The following is a 20,342-nucleotide window of genomic DNA, read 5'->3' as shown; positions in this document are numbered from 1 at the left end:
CTACTTTTCTCTTTTGCTCCGTGGCGTCTTGTATTTGTGCATCCATGGGCTTGCAGCGCTAGCTATTTGCTTTCGCCTTTCATGTGAAAAACGGAGGGCACGGTTGGTGGAGTGGTTTAATTGGGTAAGCGGTTCATTTGTTACATATGACATATTTGAAACATTTATCTTTAAGCTTAAAAGCTAAAGTCTTATTGTGGTATTTACATTGATACAGAGCGAGCAGCGGAGCGCGCATTTCCGTTAGACATTTTCGAAATAAATCGACTTGATGTGAGTGTTAATTTTACACTGTTAATAATCTTCATCGAATAAAGTGTTTGGATAAGACAAATATTTTTAATGCAGCAATTTCGTTGTGGCATGGCATTGTGATCCGTGCGACGCTTGGGAACTGTTCAGTGCTCAGTCCTCCTGTCATGCCCACTACGGCGGTGTTTGCCTAATCAGCAGTGTGGGGACTGTCTGCTTCGGTATCCTTTATTTTATTAACTGGTAGTTCCGATTGAAGCCATACTTTATAAATTCTCGTGTAATTGAGCAGACGTTTAACAGAATAATCGAATAAGTGCTGCACCAGCAACTTTCTACGGATGTACATAGTGAAGACAATAGGAACCAGACTGAAACATCTGTATACGATTTACATTCAACCGTACCGCTACCACAACTGTTTAGTCTGCATGCTTTAATTGTGAAGAGGTGATCAAAGGACCGGAAACGTAATGAAACCTTCAGCAGGATGAACGGAGGTTTGTCTCAATCCAGTCCGCCCACCGCCGCGAAACAACGAGCTGTTGTTGGGGCCCCCCCGCTGTTATTTGCTAGACTCTGAATAAACATCTGTGAACCCAGCTTGAAATGCAGCACACCTGTGCCGAAAAAAAATAGCTGCCCGGCCACGAATAGACACTATATTATCCTTTTTTTTCTGTCTTTTGTAGGTAAACATCTCTTTGACACTTGCTCCAGTTAAGTTGTTGACATTGCCAGACGAAGTGAAATATACACTTAAATTGCCGTTATTAATCTGACACTCAAACATTATTGATTCCCATCGTGGATATCATTGCCCAAATAATAAATGTTTCCTTCACACTCAATGCGTTTAAAAGACGCATACACGTAATGTGAATCGGCCGATACATCAGAGGGCGAAAGGGGGGAATGCATTCTCGCTGGCCGGAGCTCATAGGCTAGCGCGATGCCCAGGCGCGGCTTGGCCATGCCCAGCCGGGCGCGTTGGCTCTTCCTGGGCCTGTTCCTGCTGCTGGTGCTGCTGCTGTTCGCCTACCTGCTGGAGTGCACCCCTCCCGCCGACCTCACCATGGCCCTGCCCGGCCTGGTGGGCGACGGCTACGGCAAGGAGCACTACCAAGGCCTGCTGCAGGAGCAGGAGGAGCGGCACCTGAACCGCGCCGCCAGCCTCAAGCGGCAGATCGCCCAGCTGAAGCAGGAGCTACAGGAGATGGGCGACCGGCTGAAGCTCCTGCAGGAGAGGAAGGAGCCGCCCGGGGTGCCGGGCCTGTCCGAGGCCAAGGACCAGGAGCCGGGCGACCTGCTGGAGTACCTGCACTCGCAGATCGACAAGGCGGAGGTCAGCACGGGCGCGCGCTTCCCCAGCGAGTACGCGGTGGTGCCCTTCGAGAGCTTCACCTCGTCCAAGGTGTACCAGCTGGAGATGGGGCTGACGCGGCACCCCGAGGAGAAGCCCGTCCGCAAGGACCGGCGGGACGAGCTGGTGGAGGCGGTGGAGGCGGCGCTGGACATCATCAACAACCCCGACGAGGAGGACGGCGCCGACGACGACGCGCCCATGCAGAGGCAGACCTACTCGGACCTCCACTTCACCGAGGGTACGACCGGACTTGGGGAAAGTCTCCGTTTTGGAAATCTGCCCCTTATGACATCGCAGGTGGGCGTGTCCGCCTAGACGTGTGACGGAGAGATGAGCAACGTTTGCTACAGTCCACTGGGTAGGCTGGTAGACTGATCTATCCAGCGCACATCCAGGTGGGACACGCCCGCTTGTGATGTCAGACAAGCCGTTTCCAAAACGGCTTTTAACGGCTAATCACACCACACCTGGTGGCATGTCATGGGACCTTTAAAGATCGGTGCTGTGTTGCCAACTCTTGAGCGAGCTGCTGGATCCCTGTGCTGGGACTGGTAGATACTCACGGAGCGATTAGCGTTCAATACAACACGATGCGGGTATGAATAATAAATATATTGTCTGCAGGCTTACCAGGCTTACTGCATGGTTTTTGTATCATTGTGCCTCATGTTAGTGGTTAGTGGTGAGATTACACCTGCAGGGACAACAAGCGGTCAAGTCCCCTGTGTGTCTTCCTCTCTGTCGGCAGGACTGTACCGGACGGAGCGGGACAAAGGCACGCTGTACGAGCTCTTCTTCGCCAAGGAGGACTCCAGCAGCTTCCGCCACGTCACGCTCTTCCGGCCCTTTGGGCCCCTGATGAAGGTGCGCAGCACGGCGGTGGAGACGCAGGGCGTGGTCATCAACGTCATCGTGCCGCTGGCGGGCCGAGTGGAGACCTTCATGCAGTTCCTGCTCAACTTCAGGTGGGCCCCGCCGAGCCCTGTGGCCCCGCCCCGGGCCCCGGGCCCCGGGCTGACCACTGGTTTCCATTAGCTCAGAGTCAGGGTTTCCTGTCTGAGCTGGGAGACTAATACCAGACGACTTGGAAGAGGAGTTAAAGTGTGGTTTGGTGTTGAGCTGTTAATACTGAGTTTTACGAAAACCAATTTACTGACATTTAATTGTCTGTATTTTTTTATGTATTGTAGTACTTTATGGTGTATTTATTATTTGTAAGTATGTATGGCGCTGGTCAACTATCCTTTTATCAAAGATATATTTTTCTTTCACTGCTGTGCTTCAGGGAAGTGTGCGTGCAGCAGGATAGGAGAGTCCATCTGACGGTGGTTTACTTTGGGCAAGAGGGCCTGCAGGAGGTGAAGTCGTCTTTGGTGAAGCTCTCCAGGTCTGTCCGCTGTCTGAACTATAATGAGGGTTCACCACTGAACGTGGCCCACCGTCTACGAACGCGTGCTAATCTGCCCCACTTCCTTACGTCATTATGGAAACAATAATGCATAAAAGCTGTTGTATGAGCGGCGAGGGGAGTTGACCGCGCTCTGTTTGGTTCCTCCCAGCGAGGAGAGCTTCTCCAACTACACCCTGCTCCCGGTGGACGAGGAGTTCTCCCGGGGCCGGGGTCTGGACATCGGAGCCCACGCCTGGACCAGGGGCGACGTGCTCATGTTCTTCTGCGACGTGGACATCCACTTCACCCTGGACTTCCTCAACACCTGCCGCCTGCACGCCTCTCCTAGTAGGTGACCTCTAGTACGGTGTGACCCCCCCGTGGGTCAGTACCCCCCCTGGGGGACTCCCGATGTGCAGATGCAGTTGAATGAGCTTGCTGATAGACTATATGTCATATGTGATTATATCTATGCGAAGCAGGAAACATGGCTTGTACTTGTTTATAAGCTATATATTTTAAAGTTATCATAAAGGTCTTGTGTATATGAACAGACTGCCTCATTTTCTGTAACAAAGTATTACTAATCACTTGGGGTACCACGTTTGTATCACTGTGTATTTTCAGTGTACATTGATATTATATTATTTGTTAACAGTTGAAAGGTTTAAAACGATGTGTATATGGAAGGGTTGGAAGTATTGAAGTTGAGGTTGCATTTATATTACGTACTGAGGAGATGTTTTGCTTCTTTTTGTGTTTTGTAGACAAGAGGGTGTTTTACCCTGTGGTTTTCAGTCTGTACAACCCCGCCATTGTTTACGGAAACTTGGAACAGCCTCCTCCAGTTGACCTGCAGCTGGTAAGGACTGACTCTCATTCCATGGAGCGGAACATGCCACGGGCTCTGGACGGGTTTTAGTTTAGACTGAAAGCTAGTTCCCACCTGCATGATGCAATAATGATATCATCTAAAATGAACCCGCATTCACTCATTCAGGATTATGTCTGGGTACTGACGCATGATTCATCCTTTCTAACAGAATCACAAGAAAGAGGCTGGCTTCTGGAGAGATTTTGGCTTTGGAATGACGTGTCAATACCGGTCAGACTTCCTGAACATCGGTAAGACCGGGGTCCAGTGAAACTCCTCATCAGTTCAGTATTTATTAGTGCTGTCAGGCGTTTAAAATATTTAATCGCGATTAATCGCATAATGTCATAGTTAACGCAATTTTTTTTCTATGCTAAATATCCCTTGATTTCTTTGTCCCATTAATTGTTCTCATTTTAATGCTCTTATCAACATGGAGAAGTGCATCGGCTTGCCTTCTGCAAATGTTTTTTTATTGATAACAACATTTGCATATACTGATCAAAACAGGACGATACAAAAAAAATGCCTTTAGTGCAATTAAACGATGAACATACAAACATACTGCCTTGAACATAGCAGTCAGGCTACTGCTTCTTTGTTTTGAGCCAAATAAAAAAAATAGTAAAAAAAATTAACGCCGTTAAAATTGGTTTGCGTTAACGCCGTTAATAACGCGTTTAACTGACAGCACTAGTATTTATACATCAGTGTTCCCCATTGATTCTAACGGTTTCCACTTTGTTTCCCAGGGGGTTTCGACCTGGATGTGAAGGGCTGGGGCGTGGAGGACGTGCACCTGTACAGGAAGTACCTGAGGAGCGACCTGATCGTGACACGCACCCCCGTGGCGGGCCTGTTCCACCTGTGGCACGAGAAGCGGTGTGTGGACGAGCTGACCCCCGAGCAGTACAGCATGTGCATCCAGTCCAAGGCCATGAACGAGGCCTCCCACTCCCACCTGGGCATGCTGGTGTTCCAGGAGGAGATCAAGGCCCACCTCCGCAAGCAGGCCTTCAAGACCCGCAGCAAGCCCGAGGGCTGAGAGGGTGGAAGGAGGAGGGGGCAGCTCTTTATACTGACAGTTCTGGTGCCCCACAAGCAGCACACAGACCCGCTTACATTTCAGTGGCTCGGCAGTAGACACCGATGAATGTACGACATGGCCGACACGTTGAGTGTTCCATTTCTACGATGCCGCTCAGGACATTCCAAGGTGCAGCCCTCACAAAGGACGGCAGTCGGAACGAACCTTTGGGGACGGATTTATTGTTTGTGTAAAATGTGTGGCAAAATGCCTGGAGTTCATTTCGGACATTGAAGAGACTTCTCACACGGTATTCAGTGGAGTTTTAAGGGAGTCGTTTGTCTCACGTTCTCTTGCTACATCAGTATTCCACAAGTTACTGTGATTTCAAGGAGCGTTGGCCAAACTATTTCTAGCAAGAACACGACTCCAATACCGAGGTATCAAAATGTTGCGTTCACCTTTGGGAAACTGGTACTAATATTTATGGCTGGAGTTTAATTTGCATCGGACTTGCAACTTCAGTCAGACAAAACATCTAAAGGATCGTCTTTTGGTTTTAAGAGTTGGAATAGTGCACAATCTGGACCAACCGGCACGCAAAGTGTTATTGTTCTGTTCCTGTCATGATGCCCGTGAACTGGGACCAAGTTAGTATTTATTAACGTCATGCACCTTCAGCCATGAACCATTTCATGAAGCTTGTAAATGAACATTACTAGTCAAAATAAGGGACCTATCATGTTATTGTAGCCTTGGTAGTAAAAATGGACAATCCTTCAGTCTTCCTTGCTCAGAGGGGTAAGCCTTTGTGTATTACGTTGGGTTCATGGTCCAGAACCAGAGTAAGGATCGGTCAGATGTCTTGATTGTCCAGTGGGATTTCTAACAGCACTATCATTCCAAATACTTGTTAAAGGCGGCACACGTTTTGTACTTTATTTTCTTCCACGTGGTTTAATTTTGTTTAACACTTGTGCCTTCTTAACGTGATGCAGCAATCACATTAGTCAGGTCATTGTTGAAGTGGCACGTTCATAGATCTGTTGTACATTTTATTTCTTGTTCGATGCGATTGGCTATCGCACTGGAATCGGTAGGATTGTAGGAGACCCTATCTGGAATGTAGGATAGGAGAGAATAGTTTTAGGGTACAGCTGTCCACACGACAGGCCGCGAGCAAAGTGCTTCTCTTCATCTCAAATGGAACGCAGGTTGACCCATCCCATTCTGTAGTAGTTTGTTTTTATTAATCAGTTATAGCAAACATGTCTGCTTTTGTTAAGTCTGACCAGCCATCTCTGCTTACTCTGTATATAGACTTCACTTCCTGTTCATCTTTTTAATGAGGAAACAGCTTGTTGAATTCTGAAATGATTTATTCGACCTGTTGGCCATTGAATAAAACAGGGAGCTCTTCAGTGCTGCCTTATCAAGTCACTTATGTTAAAATCTTTGTATAATGAATTGTATAATGTACAGTATAGTTTCAGTCAACATAGCGCCACCTCGACCAGTTCTATAATTTAGTTGAACTAGTCACTGGAATCCCTTAACTTTATCTGTTCTTAATTTAAGATAATATGCATCATACAACATTCGTACTCATCCCTATACATTCAACTAAAAATAATAATAAAAAATAATCATAAAGAAGTCCAGCAGAATAAACATGGAATAGTAAACGTAAAAGACAGTGAAGGGCTTTTAAAAATAGACTGCATTAATGAAGGATCTGCTCGGGGTGAATGCCCATGGACTTGTAGATCTCTTTGAGAAGCATCAAGGCTGTGTCTTCGGATTCCCTGCAGAGGAAGAGACGTAGGAGCTTAACACTGAGGCACAAGCCTTCCACACAACGGCCAGTATGTCATGTTCCACTTCAGCTTTTTGTGAAAACTGATCAAAGCAGGACCAAAGCAATGACACATTTACATTACACAAGACACAAAGACTGAATAAAATGTGGTTCATGGTCCAAGTAGAAACCGATCCAATACATTTCACCAATACCAAGACCACATTGCCGTGCGTGCGTGCGTCGTACCAGTAACACAGGTGGCTCTGGAGGGCGAAGAGGTACTCGTTGAAGCTCTCGATGGGCTTCTCCTGCAGGACATAGTCGATGCGGTTACCCCCGTTCAGCCTCCCCATCTTCACCTGGGGCTCCTCCTCCCTCAGCGGCTCCACCGCCTCCGCCATCTTGTTCTCTGCGACAGAAGGGGGACCACCGTCCGTTAAGGTCACAGCGCGGGAGATTGAGCCCCTCCCAGCTACTGGGCGGGAGAGTTCAAGAAAACAAAAAAAAAAAAACTCAGTAACGTTGTTCTGCGGGAGGGGGCTGCAGACAGCCTGGCTCCGCCCTCCTAAGTACTTCCGCTCAATTTGAATTTCCCTTCAGTACTAGGTCTGGGTCTGCCGTATGTTAGTTGGTTTTCTCCGTCTAAATGTTGTGCGTCCAATCAGCGAACAGAGGGAGTGGCTGAGAACAATGACGTTAAAGTCAGCTCTCGTTGACGGACATCTTCACGGTGTTTGGTTTGTTTACAGCCTGCGCGCAACGTGATTGCCGGCCAAACGTTAGCGATTGGTTATGGCAGATCCAATAGTTTTAAACTTCAACAGACACCCGCCTTCAAGTGAGTTAACGTTTGTCAATTGAGTACGTCCAGACTCTGTACAAATGAAATGAAGTTCGAAAGTCTGGGAGGACCAGGCTAGGCTGCAGACAGAAAGTAGTTGAAAGTCAAAACCTTCTGAGTCACTATCTTTTCTTAAAAGGCTTGGTTTTGACATTACATTAGGTTATGAACTACAGCCACTTGGCGACTTTGATGTGAACTAGCGTTGGTGGGCCTGGGTGGTTGGTGTGTATTGGGGGGGGGTTAGGAGTGTCAATAGAAACATTCTTCTAAATAATCCACCCTCGAGTTTTTCTCGACATGCCCTCAGCAGCATAACTGACATGCTTGGTGAGGATGAAGCGAGGTCATCAATCGGGTCACACTGGGTTTAAAAATACCTCTGCATTCTCCGAGGTTAAGCGTGTACTTACTCAGTATAGGCGGTTCATTCTACAGCCCGAATACTGTCAACAAGGTGTGATCACGGCCCTAGTGATCCTACTCTGTTATAATATAACTTCTGAGGGGAGACGATGCAGAGGCCGTCCGGAGACCATAAACTGAAGCGGTGCAGTTACGCCTCGTTTCCCGTTTCGTTACGGGTGCATTCCACCCAAAGATAAACTGATTTACAGAAGTAGATCCATCTTAGAAGGGGATTTTAACAAATATTCCCAAAGACGCTAGTCTGCACAGTATAAACTTGGAAAATGACACTTTGACACTTTTATAGTTTACAACAGCTGGCCAAGTTTGCATTCGCCGATAATGTCTGCCATCAGTTTAAGCAAAGTCATCTAAAGTGTGATTGTGAGTCTGCCAAAGTAAACGGGGGCATCCGGGCCTAATGCAGAGCCCGAGGCCGCCAGTGTCTACTACCACGACTGTGTTTATCGTAGGCGGAATCTGGGGAAAAGTCCCGCCTCAAATGCTAGGATTGGGCAGGCAGCCTTGTCAGTCAAACTTGCATGCTGACTCCTAACCATAACCCTAACCCTATCAGAGAAAGGCTTTGACTAACGTTAGTTTAACAGGGTATCTGCAGGTTTCAGCAAGTCAAATTTAAGACTTTTTAATACCACCTTGAATGAAATTGAAGACCTAAAACACGCGATGGTGGGGGGGATCCTGCTGTATTATAACCCAAGCGTAGCATGTGTGTCACTCAATGAGACTCATTCACCTACCCATTGTCGCAGACTAGCTAGCAAGCACGCAGATAATCGTTTACATATGCAGCTAGCAAGAAAGAAGCCTCTCTACACGTCCTTCCTGAAAAGTCCCACGAGAAAAAAATAAAAAGTCCTGCCCGACAAATTTAAGACCTTGAGTTACAGTATTTAAGACCAGCATATGACATTAGTAACGAATTCAAGACTTTTTAAGGCCTTCAATTTAGAAACATGAATTTAAGACTTTTTAAGACTTTTTAAGGATGAGCAGACACCCTGTTTAATATGCATGACAATTTAAGTTACCTTCCCTGCGGTCACGTGACAGATTTGAGCCTTTTTGGATTGGATCTTTAACCAACGTGATTGGCTAATCTCCGGCTATCCCCTCGTTAATATTCATCCCGTATTTTCCCGGGTTCCGCCCGCGACCGTCCCGTCGGCGTGGCCCACTCACCCTCCTGGACCTGCTGCTTCTCCTCCTCCTCCTTGATGCGGCTGGCCACCATGGCCAGCTCGGCCTGCAGCTGGGCCGAGGAGGTGTGGGCGCGGGCGAAGTCGTTGAGCGTCTGCCAGGCGTTCTTCAGCGAGCTCATCAGCCCCTGCTTCAGGTCCGAGCCCATCCGGGTCAGGCTCTCCTTCAGCTCTGGAGGAGAACGGCCCGCCGATGGACCACGGGGTTAGGGCTTTCAACATGTTGCTATCGTGCTAAGTATAGATATAGAATATATTTACTGAGGATATGCATCATGTGAACCTCCTAAGATGGTGCAATTTGATTGGTTCGCTATCTCGGAATATTGGCCAATATCCCGAGATTGAGATCTCAAACTCGGGATATTGTCTCCTCACGCTATTAAAAAACAAATAAATCCCGGCAAAAAGTGTTATCTTGTTTCTTTTTGGAGATTTCATGTGTAGTATATACTAAAACAATTATTCACTTCAGGCTCCGTGAATAGTGGGGGCTATTCTCCACAATTCACTTTGGCGAATAATTGTTAAATATATGTTCTGCTTTCAGTGCACACATCAACCTGTTCAACCCAATGGGTCTATTATTAGGACACTGGATTAGCCGTCCCCATGGCTACCTGCCTAGCACTGCTGGTTTCTTTGGAAGCTAGGCTAGGCTAAGCTCTACCAGTTGGTGCTGGAGGGCCAGTAGAGGGAGCTATTCTACCTCTAACAAGGACGGACGGACACACACACACACACACACACACACACACACACACACACACACACACACACACACACACACACACACACACACACACACACACACACACACACACACACACACACACACACACACACACACACACACACACACACACACACACACACACACGAGGAGTGAGTGAGGCTCACCGAGGTGCAGCCTCTTGCGGCCCTTGTGGTGGGGGATGAGGACGGGCTTCAGGTCCAGGTCGGGCAGGATCATGGGCTCGATTCGGTACGCTACCGGGTCCAGCTGGAAGAGAGCAACGGGCTGCCAGTCATAACGAGCAATGAAAGAAGTTGGGATTGCTGTTACAATCCAGCAAGTACGTGAGATAAGGAAGATGTCGATGAAATATAAAAGCCAGCATTAAACCACCAGTTGAGATCCTGTATTAGTTTATATTTAGGATTGCTAACTGGAGGCTCAGGAGGTAGAGCAGTTGTCTTGTAACCGAAAGGTTGTTAGTTCGATCCCCAGCTCCTCCTAGCTGAGTGTTGATGTGTCCCGGAGTGAGACACTTAACCCTAACTGCTCCCGACGAGCTGGCTGTCGCCTTGCATGGTTGACTCTGCCGTCGGTGTGTCAATGTGTGTATTAATTGATGTAAGTCGCTTTGGATAAAAGCGTCTGCTAAATGCCCTAAATGTAAATGTAAACGTATATTTATTTCTTCAACATACAAAATGTTATTGGGAGAAGAAGTCGTACTTTCTTTGAAACGTGTGAACCTTTTGAACCATTGTGTCCGACCCTCTGAATGAACACCAGACTGCTGGAGTTAGGAACGCATTGCACCACAGCTCAGCCTGAAGACCAGTGTGGGATACAGTGGGTGGAATGGGTCTGTGTGCCTAACAGGTCTGTGTGTGTGTGTGTTATGGTCTGAGTGTGTGTGTGTGTGTTATGGTCTGTGTGTGTGTGTGTGTGTGTGTGTGTGTGTGTGTGTGTGTGTGTGTGTGTGTGTGTGTGTGTGTGTGTGTGTGTGTGTATTATGGTCGGTCTGTATGTGTGTGTGTGTGTGTGTGTGTGTGTGTGTGTGTGTGTGTTATGGTCTGGTAGTGTGTGTGTGTGTGTGTTATGGTCTGTGTGTGTGTGTGTCTGTGTGTTATGGTCTGTCTGTGTGTTATGGTCTGTGTGTGTGTGTGTGTCTGTGTGTAATGCTCTGTCTGTCTGTGTGTTATGGTTCTGTCTGTGTGTGTAATGGTCTGTCTGTCTGTCTGTCTGTCTGTCTGTTATGGTTCTGTCTGTGTGTGTAATGGTCTGTCTGTCTGTCTGTCTGTCTGTGTGTTATGGTTCTGTCTGTGTGTGTAATGGTCTGTCTGTCTGTCTGTCTGTCTGTCTGTCTGTCTGTCTGTCTGTTATGGTTCTGTGTGTGTGTAATGGTCTGTCTGTCTGTCTGTCTGTCTGTGTGTGTAATGCTCTGTGTGTGTCTGTTTGTGTGTGTGTGTGTGTGTGTGTCTGTCTGTGTGTGTAATGCTCTGTGTGAGCTAGGTCTGTGCTCGGTGGGTACCGGGTGGTAGATGTTGAAGAAGCCCTCGCAGGTGGGCAGCTGGTAGCTCTCCTCGATCCTCTCCAGGCCGCGCACCGTCAGGAACATCCCGATGGGAGAGCCCAGGGCGAAGAAGTTAACGGGCTCGAAGTCCAGAGCGTGGTAGATCACAGACACCTGGAGGTGGACAGGTGTCAGCCATGCGTCTGACTTTATTTATTTGGAAGAATGTCTTGTTCAATCCCAATTCATACCCATTAAGGAATAAAAGTCTCCTTTTCGTCACGTCTGATTGTCAGTTAAATTGTTATTACAGGTGTTTATTATATTACCGTATACAAGTGTTGTTTTTTGCTTCAAAATACCCTATCCAACAGAAGGTCAGAAAGAGGAAGAGGTAGGGGCAGCACATAACTTCTCAAAAAGTGTGAGGGTTTGATCTGTTCAAATCTGACGTTAGATGTCAATCACACCGCTAGGAGTGACAGTGGACGGTTGAGTTGAGTTACAGAGCAATGTCATTGGACAAAAAACGGTCGGTTTAACGCCACTGCAGGCAGGTGTCATAACTAGGTAATACAGCTGTACGCCAGAAGAAAGCACAATGTTTGATTTTGTGGGCAATTTAAGCTGGATATGATATTAAATATCTTGATGTTAAAATGCTTCTCCCAGCAGACAACAAAGAAAATGTAGTCGTAGTGCATGCAACACTACACAGTACGAAGAAGCTGCAAAAAGTAAACGAGGCCCTGAAACCCTTCCCCTTACTTCCATCCCTTCAGGAAGATTGAGGAGCCAATAGGGGCAAGCAGGGGCCAGCGGGGGCCGGTAGGGGGCAGTAGGGGGCCAGTAGGGGGCCAGTAGGGGCTGGTAGGGGCCGGTAGGGGCCAGTGGGGGCCAGTGGGGGCCAGTGGGGGCCAGTAGGGGGCCAGTAGGGGGCCAGTAGGGGGCCAGTAGGGGGCCAGTAGGGGCCGGTAGGGGCCAGGTGGGGGCCAGTGGGGGCCAGTAGGGGCCAGTGGGGGCCAGACTACTGCTCCATTTGACTCCCACTATCATCGCCCTCTGATGTTTCACACACTCACCTGCCCGGTCCCGACTTCAAAGTAGTTGTAGTCCACGTGGACGGAGGAGCTGGTCTTGCCCACCGGGAGCGTCATGGCGACGGTGTCGGCCAGCGGGGCGACGGCGGGGGCGGGGGCGGGCACCACCTCCTGGCTCTCCTCCTGGGCCCTCTGCGCCTCGGCTGCCTGAGAGGCGACAGGCGAAGGGGCAGAGCGTTACCGAAAGATTCAGCCCTAAAGGTTGCATCAGCGATGCTAGGCCGAAACATAAATGATCACATTCATCTGAGCTTTCCTCACGATCCGCTATCCGCCCGCCCCGTAAGCAGGCCGTCGAAAGAACGCGTCTCTGTAGGCAGCCTACGCTCTGATATCGCACACCAAAAACAAATGGTACTGCCAACCGCTCAAAACCAAATTAAATAATATACCAACCAACCACCGACCAGGGGTGGGTGTTGTGGGGTTTTGCGCTGCGTTCATGATAGTTTTTACTGGATGCACGAAACACGGAAGGAAGGGTCGAGCTGGCTCTGTTTGTTTGGGATCTCGCTTCAAACACCAACAGAAGAGACGTCACCCGACATCGCTGATGCAACCTTTAAAAGGTCCGCCATCTTGTCACCAGGTTGGCTTTATGATCAGCCATAACAAGCCATTTCACAATCTACCCTCTAGCCTAGTGCCAACACACATGGGATGGATGGATAGATCGGCCGGCCAATCAATTCAAATGTAATTTAATTTTTATAGCCCTTAATCACAGGTACAGTCTCAAAGGGCCGTACAGGCCATATCATTATGACATCCATCGAACCTGGTGGTAAAACAGGAGACCTTTAACTGTGGTTTCAAGTAGGAGACAGGAGGAGGAGGAGGGAGGAGAGATCTGCAGCCGTACCAGCTTATTCACTCGTTCCTTGACGAACTTGGCAATCTTCTTTCGCGGCCCCAGTGGTATCCCCATCTCTTTCAGGTCCTCCACCGTGCACATGAGCTGGAAGAGCATAAAAATACATCAAATAACCACAATGAGAATCCTTTTTTGTCTTCGTGACATGCAATCAACAGGTTGTCTGCTAACCAGGTAGCTGGTTCTTTAATTAGGGATATGTGCAGTTCTATGTTTACAAGTTAAAGGTCCCATGACATGCCACCAGGTGTGGGCTCATCTATCCGTCACACATCGAGGTGGACGCACCCATCTGTGATGTCATAAGGGACAGATTTCCAAAACGGCTTGTAACGGCTAATCAACCCACACCTGGTGGCATGTCGTGGGACCTTTACGTTTATTTATGGAGCACATTTAAAGACACAGCTCGCACTGCACAAAGTGCTGCACATAGCGCTTTGGAAGTCATCACATTGGGCTTCTCTTTCTTACGAAGGACTCGAGGTCGATCTGCTCATCGTCGAAGGTGGTCTTGAAGTCCGACAGGCCCAGGTGCTCCAGCACGTCAGCCAGCCCCTCCAGAACCTCCGCCTCCTCTCTGGGCTTCTCCTCCACCGCCGGGGGAGGGGCCGGACTGTTTCCCACGGCAACGGGGGAAACAGCCTGATTTTGGAATGACGAGGAAATTGGAAATGGCGGATGAAATGCATTTTTCAATCTTCTGACTGAATCGTTAAAATTTGAGCCGCTTCCTAAGCGTTGGGCGTCACCGAGGAGACCTCACCTGCTTCCCGTCTGGGGGGCCTCCGTTAGAGGACGGCACAGAGGGGATGCACTGGGAGAGGGCGCCGTTCTTCTGATTGGACAGCAGGTCGAACAGAATCAGGGATCCTGTCACGGGCAGAGACACTGGATTAGAAACTGGTCTGTGTTGCGACGTCAACAGAATCCCCCCCCCCCCCCCCCCCCCCCCCTCGTCTTTTAGAAGACGCTTCTAACAAAGTGACTGAGAGTGAAGGTTAGATGCATTTCATTTGAAGTCGTTAGAGGACGAGCTCAGGGATGGCTAGGCAGGTAGACTGGGGTTGGAACCCAGAACCTTTAGGTCAGAAGTCAAACCCTACACGACCGTCCTCGAACATGGTTGTTCCCCTCCATCACTGCTTTAATCGTGTATTGCTTTTAATTCCTGTTTGCATCAACAAACTTTATCACGCTAAAAAGTTTTATCATCCCTATTTAATTTCTTATGTTCTCGGTCGAAGGCCCTCCATGAAACGTGTTCGGGGGGCGCCTGCGTCCCTCACCCAGGCTGTGGCCGGAGACCGACACCTTGCCAGCGTAGTCGGGGTTCCGGGCCCTGAACAGCGTGTGGAGCCGGTTGATCTCCAGGGCCACCGTGTCCATGATGGTCTGGCAGTAGGTGGGGCTGTTGTAGAACAGCACGTCCAGCAGCGTCTCGTTGGTGAAGTGACGGAGGCGACCCGTGCTCGGCAACGTGATCTTCTTGATTCTCCTGGGCGGGAAAAAAGAGGATTCATGAATCAACATACAGCCTTATTGCTGGAAGCGGAGCCATCTATATTCACACCAGTCAAAGTGGTTCATTTATAATAAATGAATGGTAATGGTTGTTTAATATTTTTTGAATGCCTGCTAGAACTCCAATGCTGATCAAGCGAAAAACAATTTAAAGGGGACACATTATGCCACCAGGTGTGAGTGTGATTAGCCGTCACAAGCCGTTTCGAAAATGTTCAGCTTCTGACATCACAGGTGGGCGTGTCCAATTATATGTGTGCTGGATAGATCAGTCTACCAGCCTACCCAGTGGACCTTGGCAAACAACGCTCATCCATCCGTCACGGTGGTATAATATGTCCCCTTTAAGCCTTTTTAACCCTAGAGAATTGATCTCAGCGTTTCCTCTGAAAGCCCTGTGAGGAGTGGGCCCTGGGCAGAGAGGAAGCTCCTCACCTGTCCACGCCCGTGGCGTCCCCGTGGAGCGCCGTGTGCCACTGCACCGGGAGGAACTCCACCCGGCTGATGGCGTGCTCGTCCTGCGCCGTCTTGAAGTGGCTCTGCAGCAGCTTCAGAGACACGCTGCGGAAGTCGTCCACTGAGGAGACACAGACGCACAGAGAGGGAGGGTGAGGACGGAGGTGGTGGTGGTGGAGGTGGTGGTGGTGGTGGTGGTGGTGGTGGTGGTGGTGGCATGGAAGAAGCGTAAGCTGTGAGGAGCGATGCAGGCAGCCGTAGCCATGGTACTCACCACACTCCACCATGCTCCGGAAGCGGAGGTCACACACCGGCCCGATGCCGTGCACCATGAACACCAGGTGGTCCACCGTGGCCAGCTCCCCTGCGATCAGAGAGCAGAAGGATGAACACAGAGCTTTGGGCGGCATCGGCTCCAACACGGGGACCGTGCAACAGGGATTGGCTTTATACTAAATTGAGTCTTCGCAGAAGTTCAGAATCAGGCCTGCTTTTATTCTGCTTTTATTCCTACCACTCAGGCCTCGGTTATACTTTTGTTATCACAGTTTTGTGATCAGTTACACCAGATATGACGCTAAAACTGTAACGTGAACTATGTGGCCGGATTACACTTTCCCTCAAAAGAGCAGGTCATGCAGTGTGTGTTTTATCTTTTAAGTTATAAAGATATTGGATATTCATGCTCTGAATAAGCGTCATGACACGGGTATCCAAATGATGAGATTACCAGTATGATTCCTGTGTGTCTAGCGGTGTTTACCTGGCCAGGCAGATTATTATGGCCTGTTCAGTAGTCTGCCCATATTGTGGCCAGACTGCTGTGCACACACACCTATTCAATCTGATCAGAATTCGAGGCTGATCACCTCGGGATGTGGTCCAGCTCCTCAGAACACAATGTGAGCAGGAACCGATCGGGGACTGTCCAGACCTGACAGTAAATGTGTCATAAGAGTAAAACCCTGGCCTGGATGAATACTGAGTCATACCCCTTCCATTTCCCTTTGCCTATCTGTCCCATTTCAATGGTTCCAGTGAAGGAGGGACATATCTACCATCAGGCACTTCATCGTGGTCGTCGTCGATGCCTCTCTTCACCACCCTGGGTCTGGTCTGGCCCTCCTGGGTAGTGCCCCACTCGTCAGGCATCGCCGAGGGCTGGAACTGAACGATCACCTATTGGACGGCAGGAGGACACAGACCATGTCAGTCCCTTGCATGGTGGGCCCTCAAAGTCTTGAATTTAATGGAAAGTATAATAATTGGCTGCGTGACATCATGTGATTGGGTCGAGTTTCCCCACTAGGCGTTACCTTTGGGTTGTGCATGACGATAGTCTCCCCGGACGGGAACTCGAGCCTACGGTGCCACTGGTTGGTGGATACCGCCTTCTTATACTCTGCCTAAGATCACCAGAAATCAACATGGAACCTTAGTACATGAACATACACCATGCTGAGTGGTTCATGAAGAGATACCACGTTATTTTCACTGTTCATTCAATCTTCCGGTGCCAACTGGTCGGGTAGGCAAATCAGAAAAAGAAACGATACACCGTGACAACAATTGCCTGAAACTGGATACTAGGCATTTCGTCTGGACTTTTTTTTTTTTTTGCACCATGGATTCGCTGACTAACGTCTCTTTCACTTTCACGTTCTCCGGCTGCTCTCACCCATTTGAGCCAACGTAGATGACAATGCAGGTTTTAAAGTTGATCTTATGCTCTCAAAGAGGAAGAAAACACGAGGGTTGTTGATTCACAATTATTTTCCCGCTAGTCGCTTCTACTACAACTAATCAGATCGAGTCCGATTAGATGTCTCTGTGGACGGACTGCAGCTGAACTCTCCCGTCCTCCAGCATCCAAGGACCCTGACCCTCAACCAACCAACCAGCTGAACTCTCCCGTCCTCCAGCCTCCAAGGACCCTGACCCTCACCCAACCCACCAGCCGGGGGACCCACCTCCAGCTTGTCGCTGAACTCCTCCGAGTAGGGCACGAAGCGGCTGTCGCTGTCGCCCTTGTAGAACCAGGTGCAGCGCCGCACCTCCGTCTCGTCCTCCTCCCAGAACACGGGCGTGCGCAGGCGGTCGTACAGCTGCACGTCGTAGCGCCCGCCATCCGTGCGTACGATCACGCTCTCCGGGTCGGGTTGCACTGTGCCCGGCGACAAACTCTCTGGTGTTATTAAAGGGCTGATTACGGTCCCACGTCCACGGAACGCAAGGGGGTTTACTGACCCCTTACGTCCTCGCGGACCCTCCTTGCGTCCACCGCCAAGGCCTGGCGTGCGCCTCCCAAAAATGTTAACCTTCCGTCGAGGCAACGCGGCAGCGAGGGCTGTGATTGGTCGGCTCACTAAAACCCGACGCAGAACCGTAAAGGTTCACGACTGCGTTGAAGCGTCTGCGTGGTCGTTGTCGTTGCGTGAACGTGGGACCGTGACCAGCCCTTAACTCAGCTCCGCCACCGAAATGTGAAACCTACTCTTAACTACAAACTCCGTCGCCACAATAACAATTAAAAGGCTGATTTGGTGTAACACCGTTACCCTTCCTCTTCCCCTAAGAACCACCCAATTTGAAAGTTCAATAGTTAAATGTTTTAGGTACCGGCAGCCCCCCCATGCCGTTCATTACCTGAGTTGTACGTCTCCTCCAGCTGGATGGAGTCGATGATGCTGAAGGGAAGCCAGACACTCTTGGACTCCACCTGTTTGCAGAAGAACCAGTGAGGCTGCACGGCCTCATAGACGTTGTACTGCATCATGGCGTTGGCTGGGACCAAGGCTCCGGCCATGGTGGGAGGGGGCAGCGGGCTCTGCATCTGGCCGGGAGGGGGCTGCCGACAGAGGAAAAGGTTGAGGATCAAATCTGTTTTGAGTCCGGTTTGGACATGTTAAAAGTTAATAAACTGACTCACAGCAGAATGAGTAGAATACAATCTCAAAATAAAACGATTGTCTATTATGACAACAGATAACGAATGAACATTGAACCAAGCAGTAGCCTGGGAGAAAAATAAATAATCTAAGAAACGGGCTGAGGAAGCTAGCCACTTGATTAATTAACCGACGCAATTTAAAAAACAAACAAACGCTCCACCCATGCACTGAGTGATCTCATTGTTCACTCATCATGCTTATCTTATGGGTGTTTGGCTCTGGAGGACTCAGACCACGGCGTCTACCTTTGTGAAGGCCGGCGGGGGCATGCCGTACCCCTGCGGCGCGGCGCCCAGAGAGTACGGGTTCTGCTGCTGATACTGCTGCTGCTGCTGCTGCTGCTGCTGCTGCTGCTGTGGCACGGTCGTTGGCGGCGGCAGGACCTCCGGCGACGGCATGTACGGATTGGCCCGGCTGCTCAGCGGGGTGTGGCGGTACGGGTTGTGGCTCAGAGGGGTGCTCTGCGAAGGGGGCGGGGTGGCGGCGGCGGCGGCGAGAGGAGGTGTTTGTCGTCCCATGGGGCTCTGGTAGACGTTGGCCCCGGGGAAGCCCAGGTTGGGGTTGGTTTGAGGCCCGGGCGGCGGCGGGGTCGGGGTCAGGGAGCAGGGGAGAGAGGTGGGACCCGTTGGCACCGGAGGGGGGGCGGAGGACAGCGCAGGCGGAGGGCATTGCTGGTGGTGGCCGATGGACGCGAACGGGTCGCTGTTGGCCGCGGAGCCGGAGAAGTAGTTGAAGGTGGAGGGGGCCGGAGCCGACGCAGAGGACTGGCCCAGGAAACTGTCTTCTTCTCCTACGTCTGTTGAATCATCTGTGGAATATTACGAAGGGTCAGGAATGACGTACGCATGTAACAAATCCCCACAATGAAGATAAGATACTGAAAAATACCAACAGTGAGTGTAAGAATGGTTCAGACTCTTTATTTTGGCTACAATCCAGTCTTTATATAATATAGAGGAGGGAGGAAATTACCAAATGTATTATTATTATAAGATTTATTTGATATGACCAATTTACTGCTTTAATCGGAAATGTTGATACAGAATTCAGGGTGGGATGAAATGCCCATTTTACTGATAAGACTGAAGAGAAGTATCAGACTAACGAAATGTATAGTTCCAAACGGGCAACGCTTCTTACATATTGACCAACAAACAAGATCCCCATTTAGTGCATCACAGGATCGATTGAGCAATTGACATACAACAACATAAGTGAAACTAGACCCCACAGCTGATTTCTCTGACAAAAAACATCCCATCAGTCTGGATACTGTATAATCTGACTAACAACACGATGACATTCACATAGTTAAACAGAATATAACACACCGAGTAGCTAGTATGTATATATGTACTGGATTGTTATTTAGGGTCAAACGAATGGCTAACTAGTGGGCTAAGCATCCTGCTAGTTAAAGTACCCTTGTCAAACCCCAGGTTTTTGACCCAATAACCCAATAACATGTTATCTCACCGCCTGACAGCACCGCCGGACCTGTGGCCTGACTGACCGGGATGAATGGCAGACTGAAGTTGAACTCCGGTGCCGCACTAAACAGTAGATTTGCACTAGAGTTCGAGACATTATTATTTTTCCTATCAGCCATTTTCCCCTAAATTACACGTAGCCAATGCAATTCGGCTTTAACCAACCACCCGGATCTCTACCCGTTCCCGGCCACATACACATGATCTATATAATATGTGTATACGTGTGAGCCATGGTTGCCCCGGACAGACTATCATTTGTAGATCGGTGGAAGTCACATCGGGTTGGAGGCGCTTTATTCATGGTTGTTAGGCAGCAGGTCGTTTAGGTGCTGCCCCCTGCAGGCGTGGAAGGTTTACACATTGTGCGCAACTACAGCATCTTTGTAAAGAACATATCTTAATGTTAGATCGGAACATACTGCTTTGAAACAGTATCCCTTAAATTGAATATTGCATGAATTGAATCACTATATTTGAGTTGGTAAGTAGTTGGTCAGAGTACAAACTTTATACTCAGTG

At 49.3% G+C, this 20,342-nt stretch overlaps 2 protein-coding genes across 2 annotated transcripts; one reads left to right on the top strand and one right to left on the bottom strand.

The window, feature by feature from the left end:
- csgalnact2 (chondroitin sulfate N-acetylgalactosaminyltransferase 2) lies at positions 1-6,349 on the top strand. The gene is made up of 7 exons (XM_030379451.1): positions 1-1,856; positions 2,367-2,583; positions 2,904-3,005; positions 3,178-3,356; positions 3,776-3,870; positions 4,052-4,133; positions 4,635-6,349. The coding sequence occupies exons 1-7, from the start codon at positions 1,205-1,207 to the stop codon at positions 4,925-4,927; spliced, it is 1,620 nt and encodes a 539-aa protein (XP_030235311.1). The 5' UTR covers positions 1-1,204; the 3' UTR covers positions 4,928-6,349.
- On the bottom strand, positions 6,271-20,078 carry sec23ip (SEC23 interacting protein). Its single transcript, XM_030379424.1, has 18 exons — positions 19,807-20,078; positions 18,576-19,138; positions 18,026-18,227; positions 17,350-17,543; positions 16,696-16,785; positions 16,438-16,558; positions 15,654-15,743; positions 15,359-15,500; positions 14,689-14,897; positions 14,166-14,272; positions 13,874-14,044; positions 13,388-13,483; positions 12,508-12,672; positions 11,444-11,599; positions 10,080-10,182; positions 9,163-9,351; positions 6,957-7,119; positions 6,271-6,714 (listed from the first exon to the last, which is right to left on the bottom strand). Exons 1-18 carry the CDS (start codon positions 19,937-19,939, stop codon positions 6,633-6,635), a joined length of 2,976 nt encoding a protein of 991 aa, XP_030235284.1. The 5' UTR covers positions 19,940-20,078; the 3' UTR covers positions 6,271-6,632.
- Between the last annotated feature and the right edge of the window lie 264 nt (positions 20,079-20,342).

The sequence above is a fragment of the Gadus morhua genome, chromosome 15 (assembly GCF_902167405.1).
Source record: "Gadus morhua chromosome 15, gadMor3.0, whole genome shotgun sequence".
Taxonomy (NCBI): Eukaryota; Metazoa; Chordata; class Actinopteri; order Gadiformes; family Gadidae; genus Gadus; species Gadus morhua.
The sequence above is the reverse complement of the archived record's forward strand: the minus strand, read 5'-3'. Positions and strand labels throughout refer to the sequence as shown.

Excerpts from the sequence above, each read along its gene's own strand:
- csgalnact2 (XM_030379451.1), top strand. The coding sequence starts at position 1,205 with ATGCCCAGGCGCGGCTTGGCCATGCCCAGCCGGGCGCGTTGGCTCTTC. Across the intron at positions 3,006-3,177 it reads TCTTTGGTGAAGCTCTCCAG|CGAGGAGAGCTTCTCCAACT; the intron begins GTCTGTCCGCTG and ends GGTTCCTCCCAG. Across the intron at positions 3,871-4,051 it reads CTCCAGTTGACCTGCAGCTG|AATCACAAGAAAGAGGCTGG; the intron begins GTAAGGACTGAC and ends CCTTTCTAACAG.
- sec23ip (XM_030379424.1), bottom strand. The coding sequence starts at position 19,939 with ATGGCTGATAGGAAAAATAATAATGTCTCGAACTCTAGTGCAAATCTA. Across the intron at positions 14,898-15,358 it reads GACGCCACGGGCGTGGACAG|GAGAATCAAGAAGATCACGT; the intron begins GTGAGGAGCTTC and ends TTTCCCGCCCAG. Across the intron at positions 9,352-10,079 it reads CCGCAAGAGGCTGCACCTCG|AGCTGAAGGAGAGCCTGACC; the intron begins GTGAGCCTCACT and ends GTTCTCCTCCAG.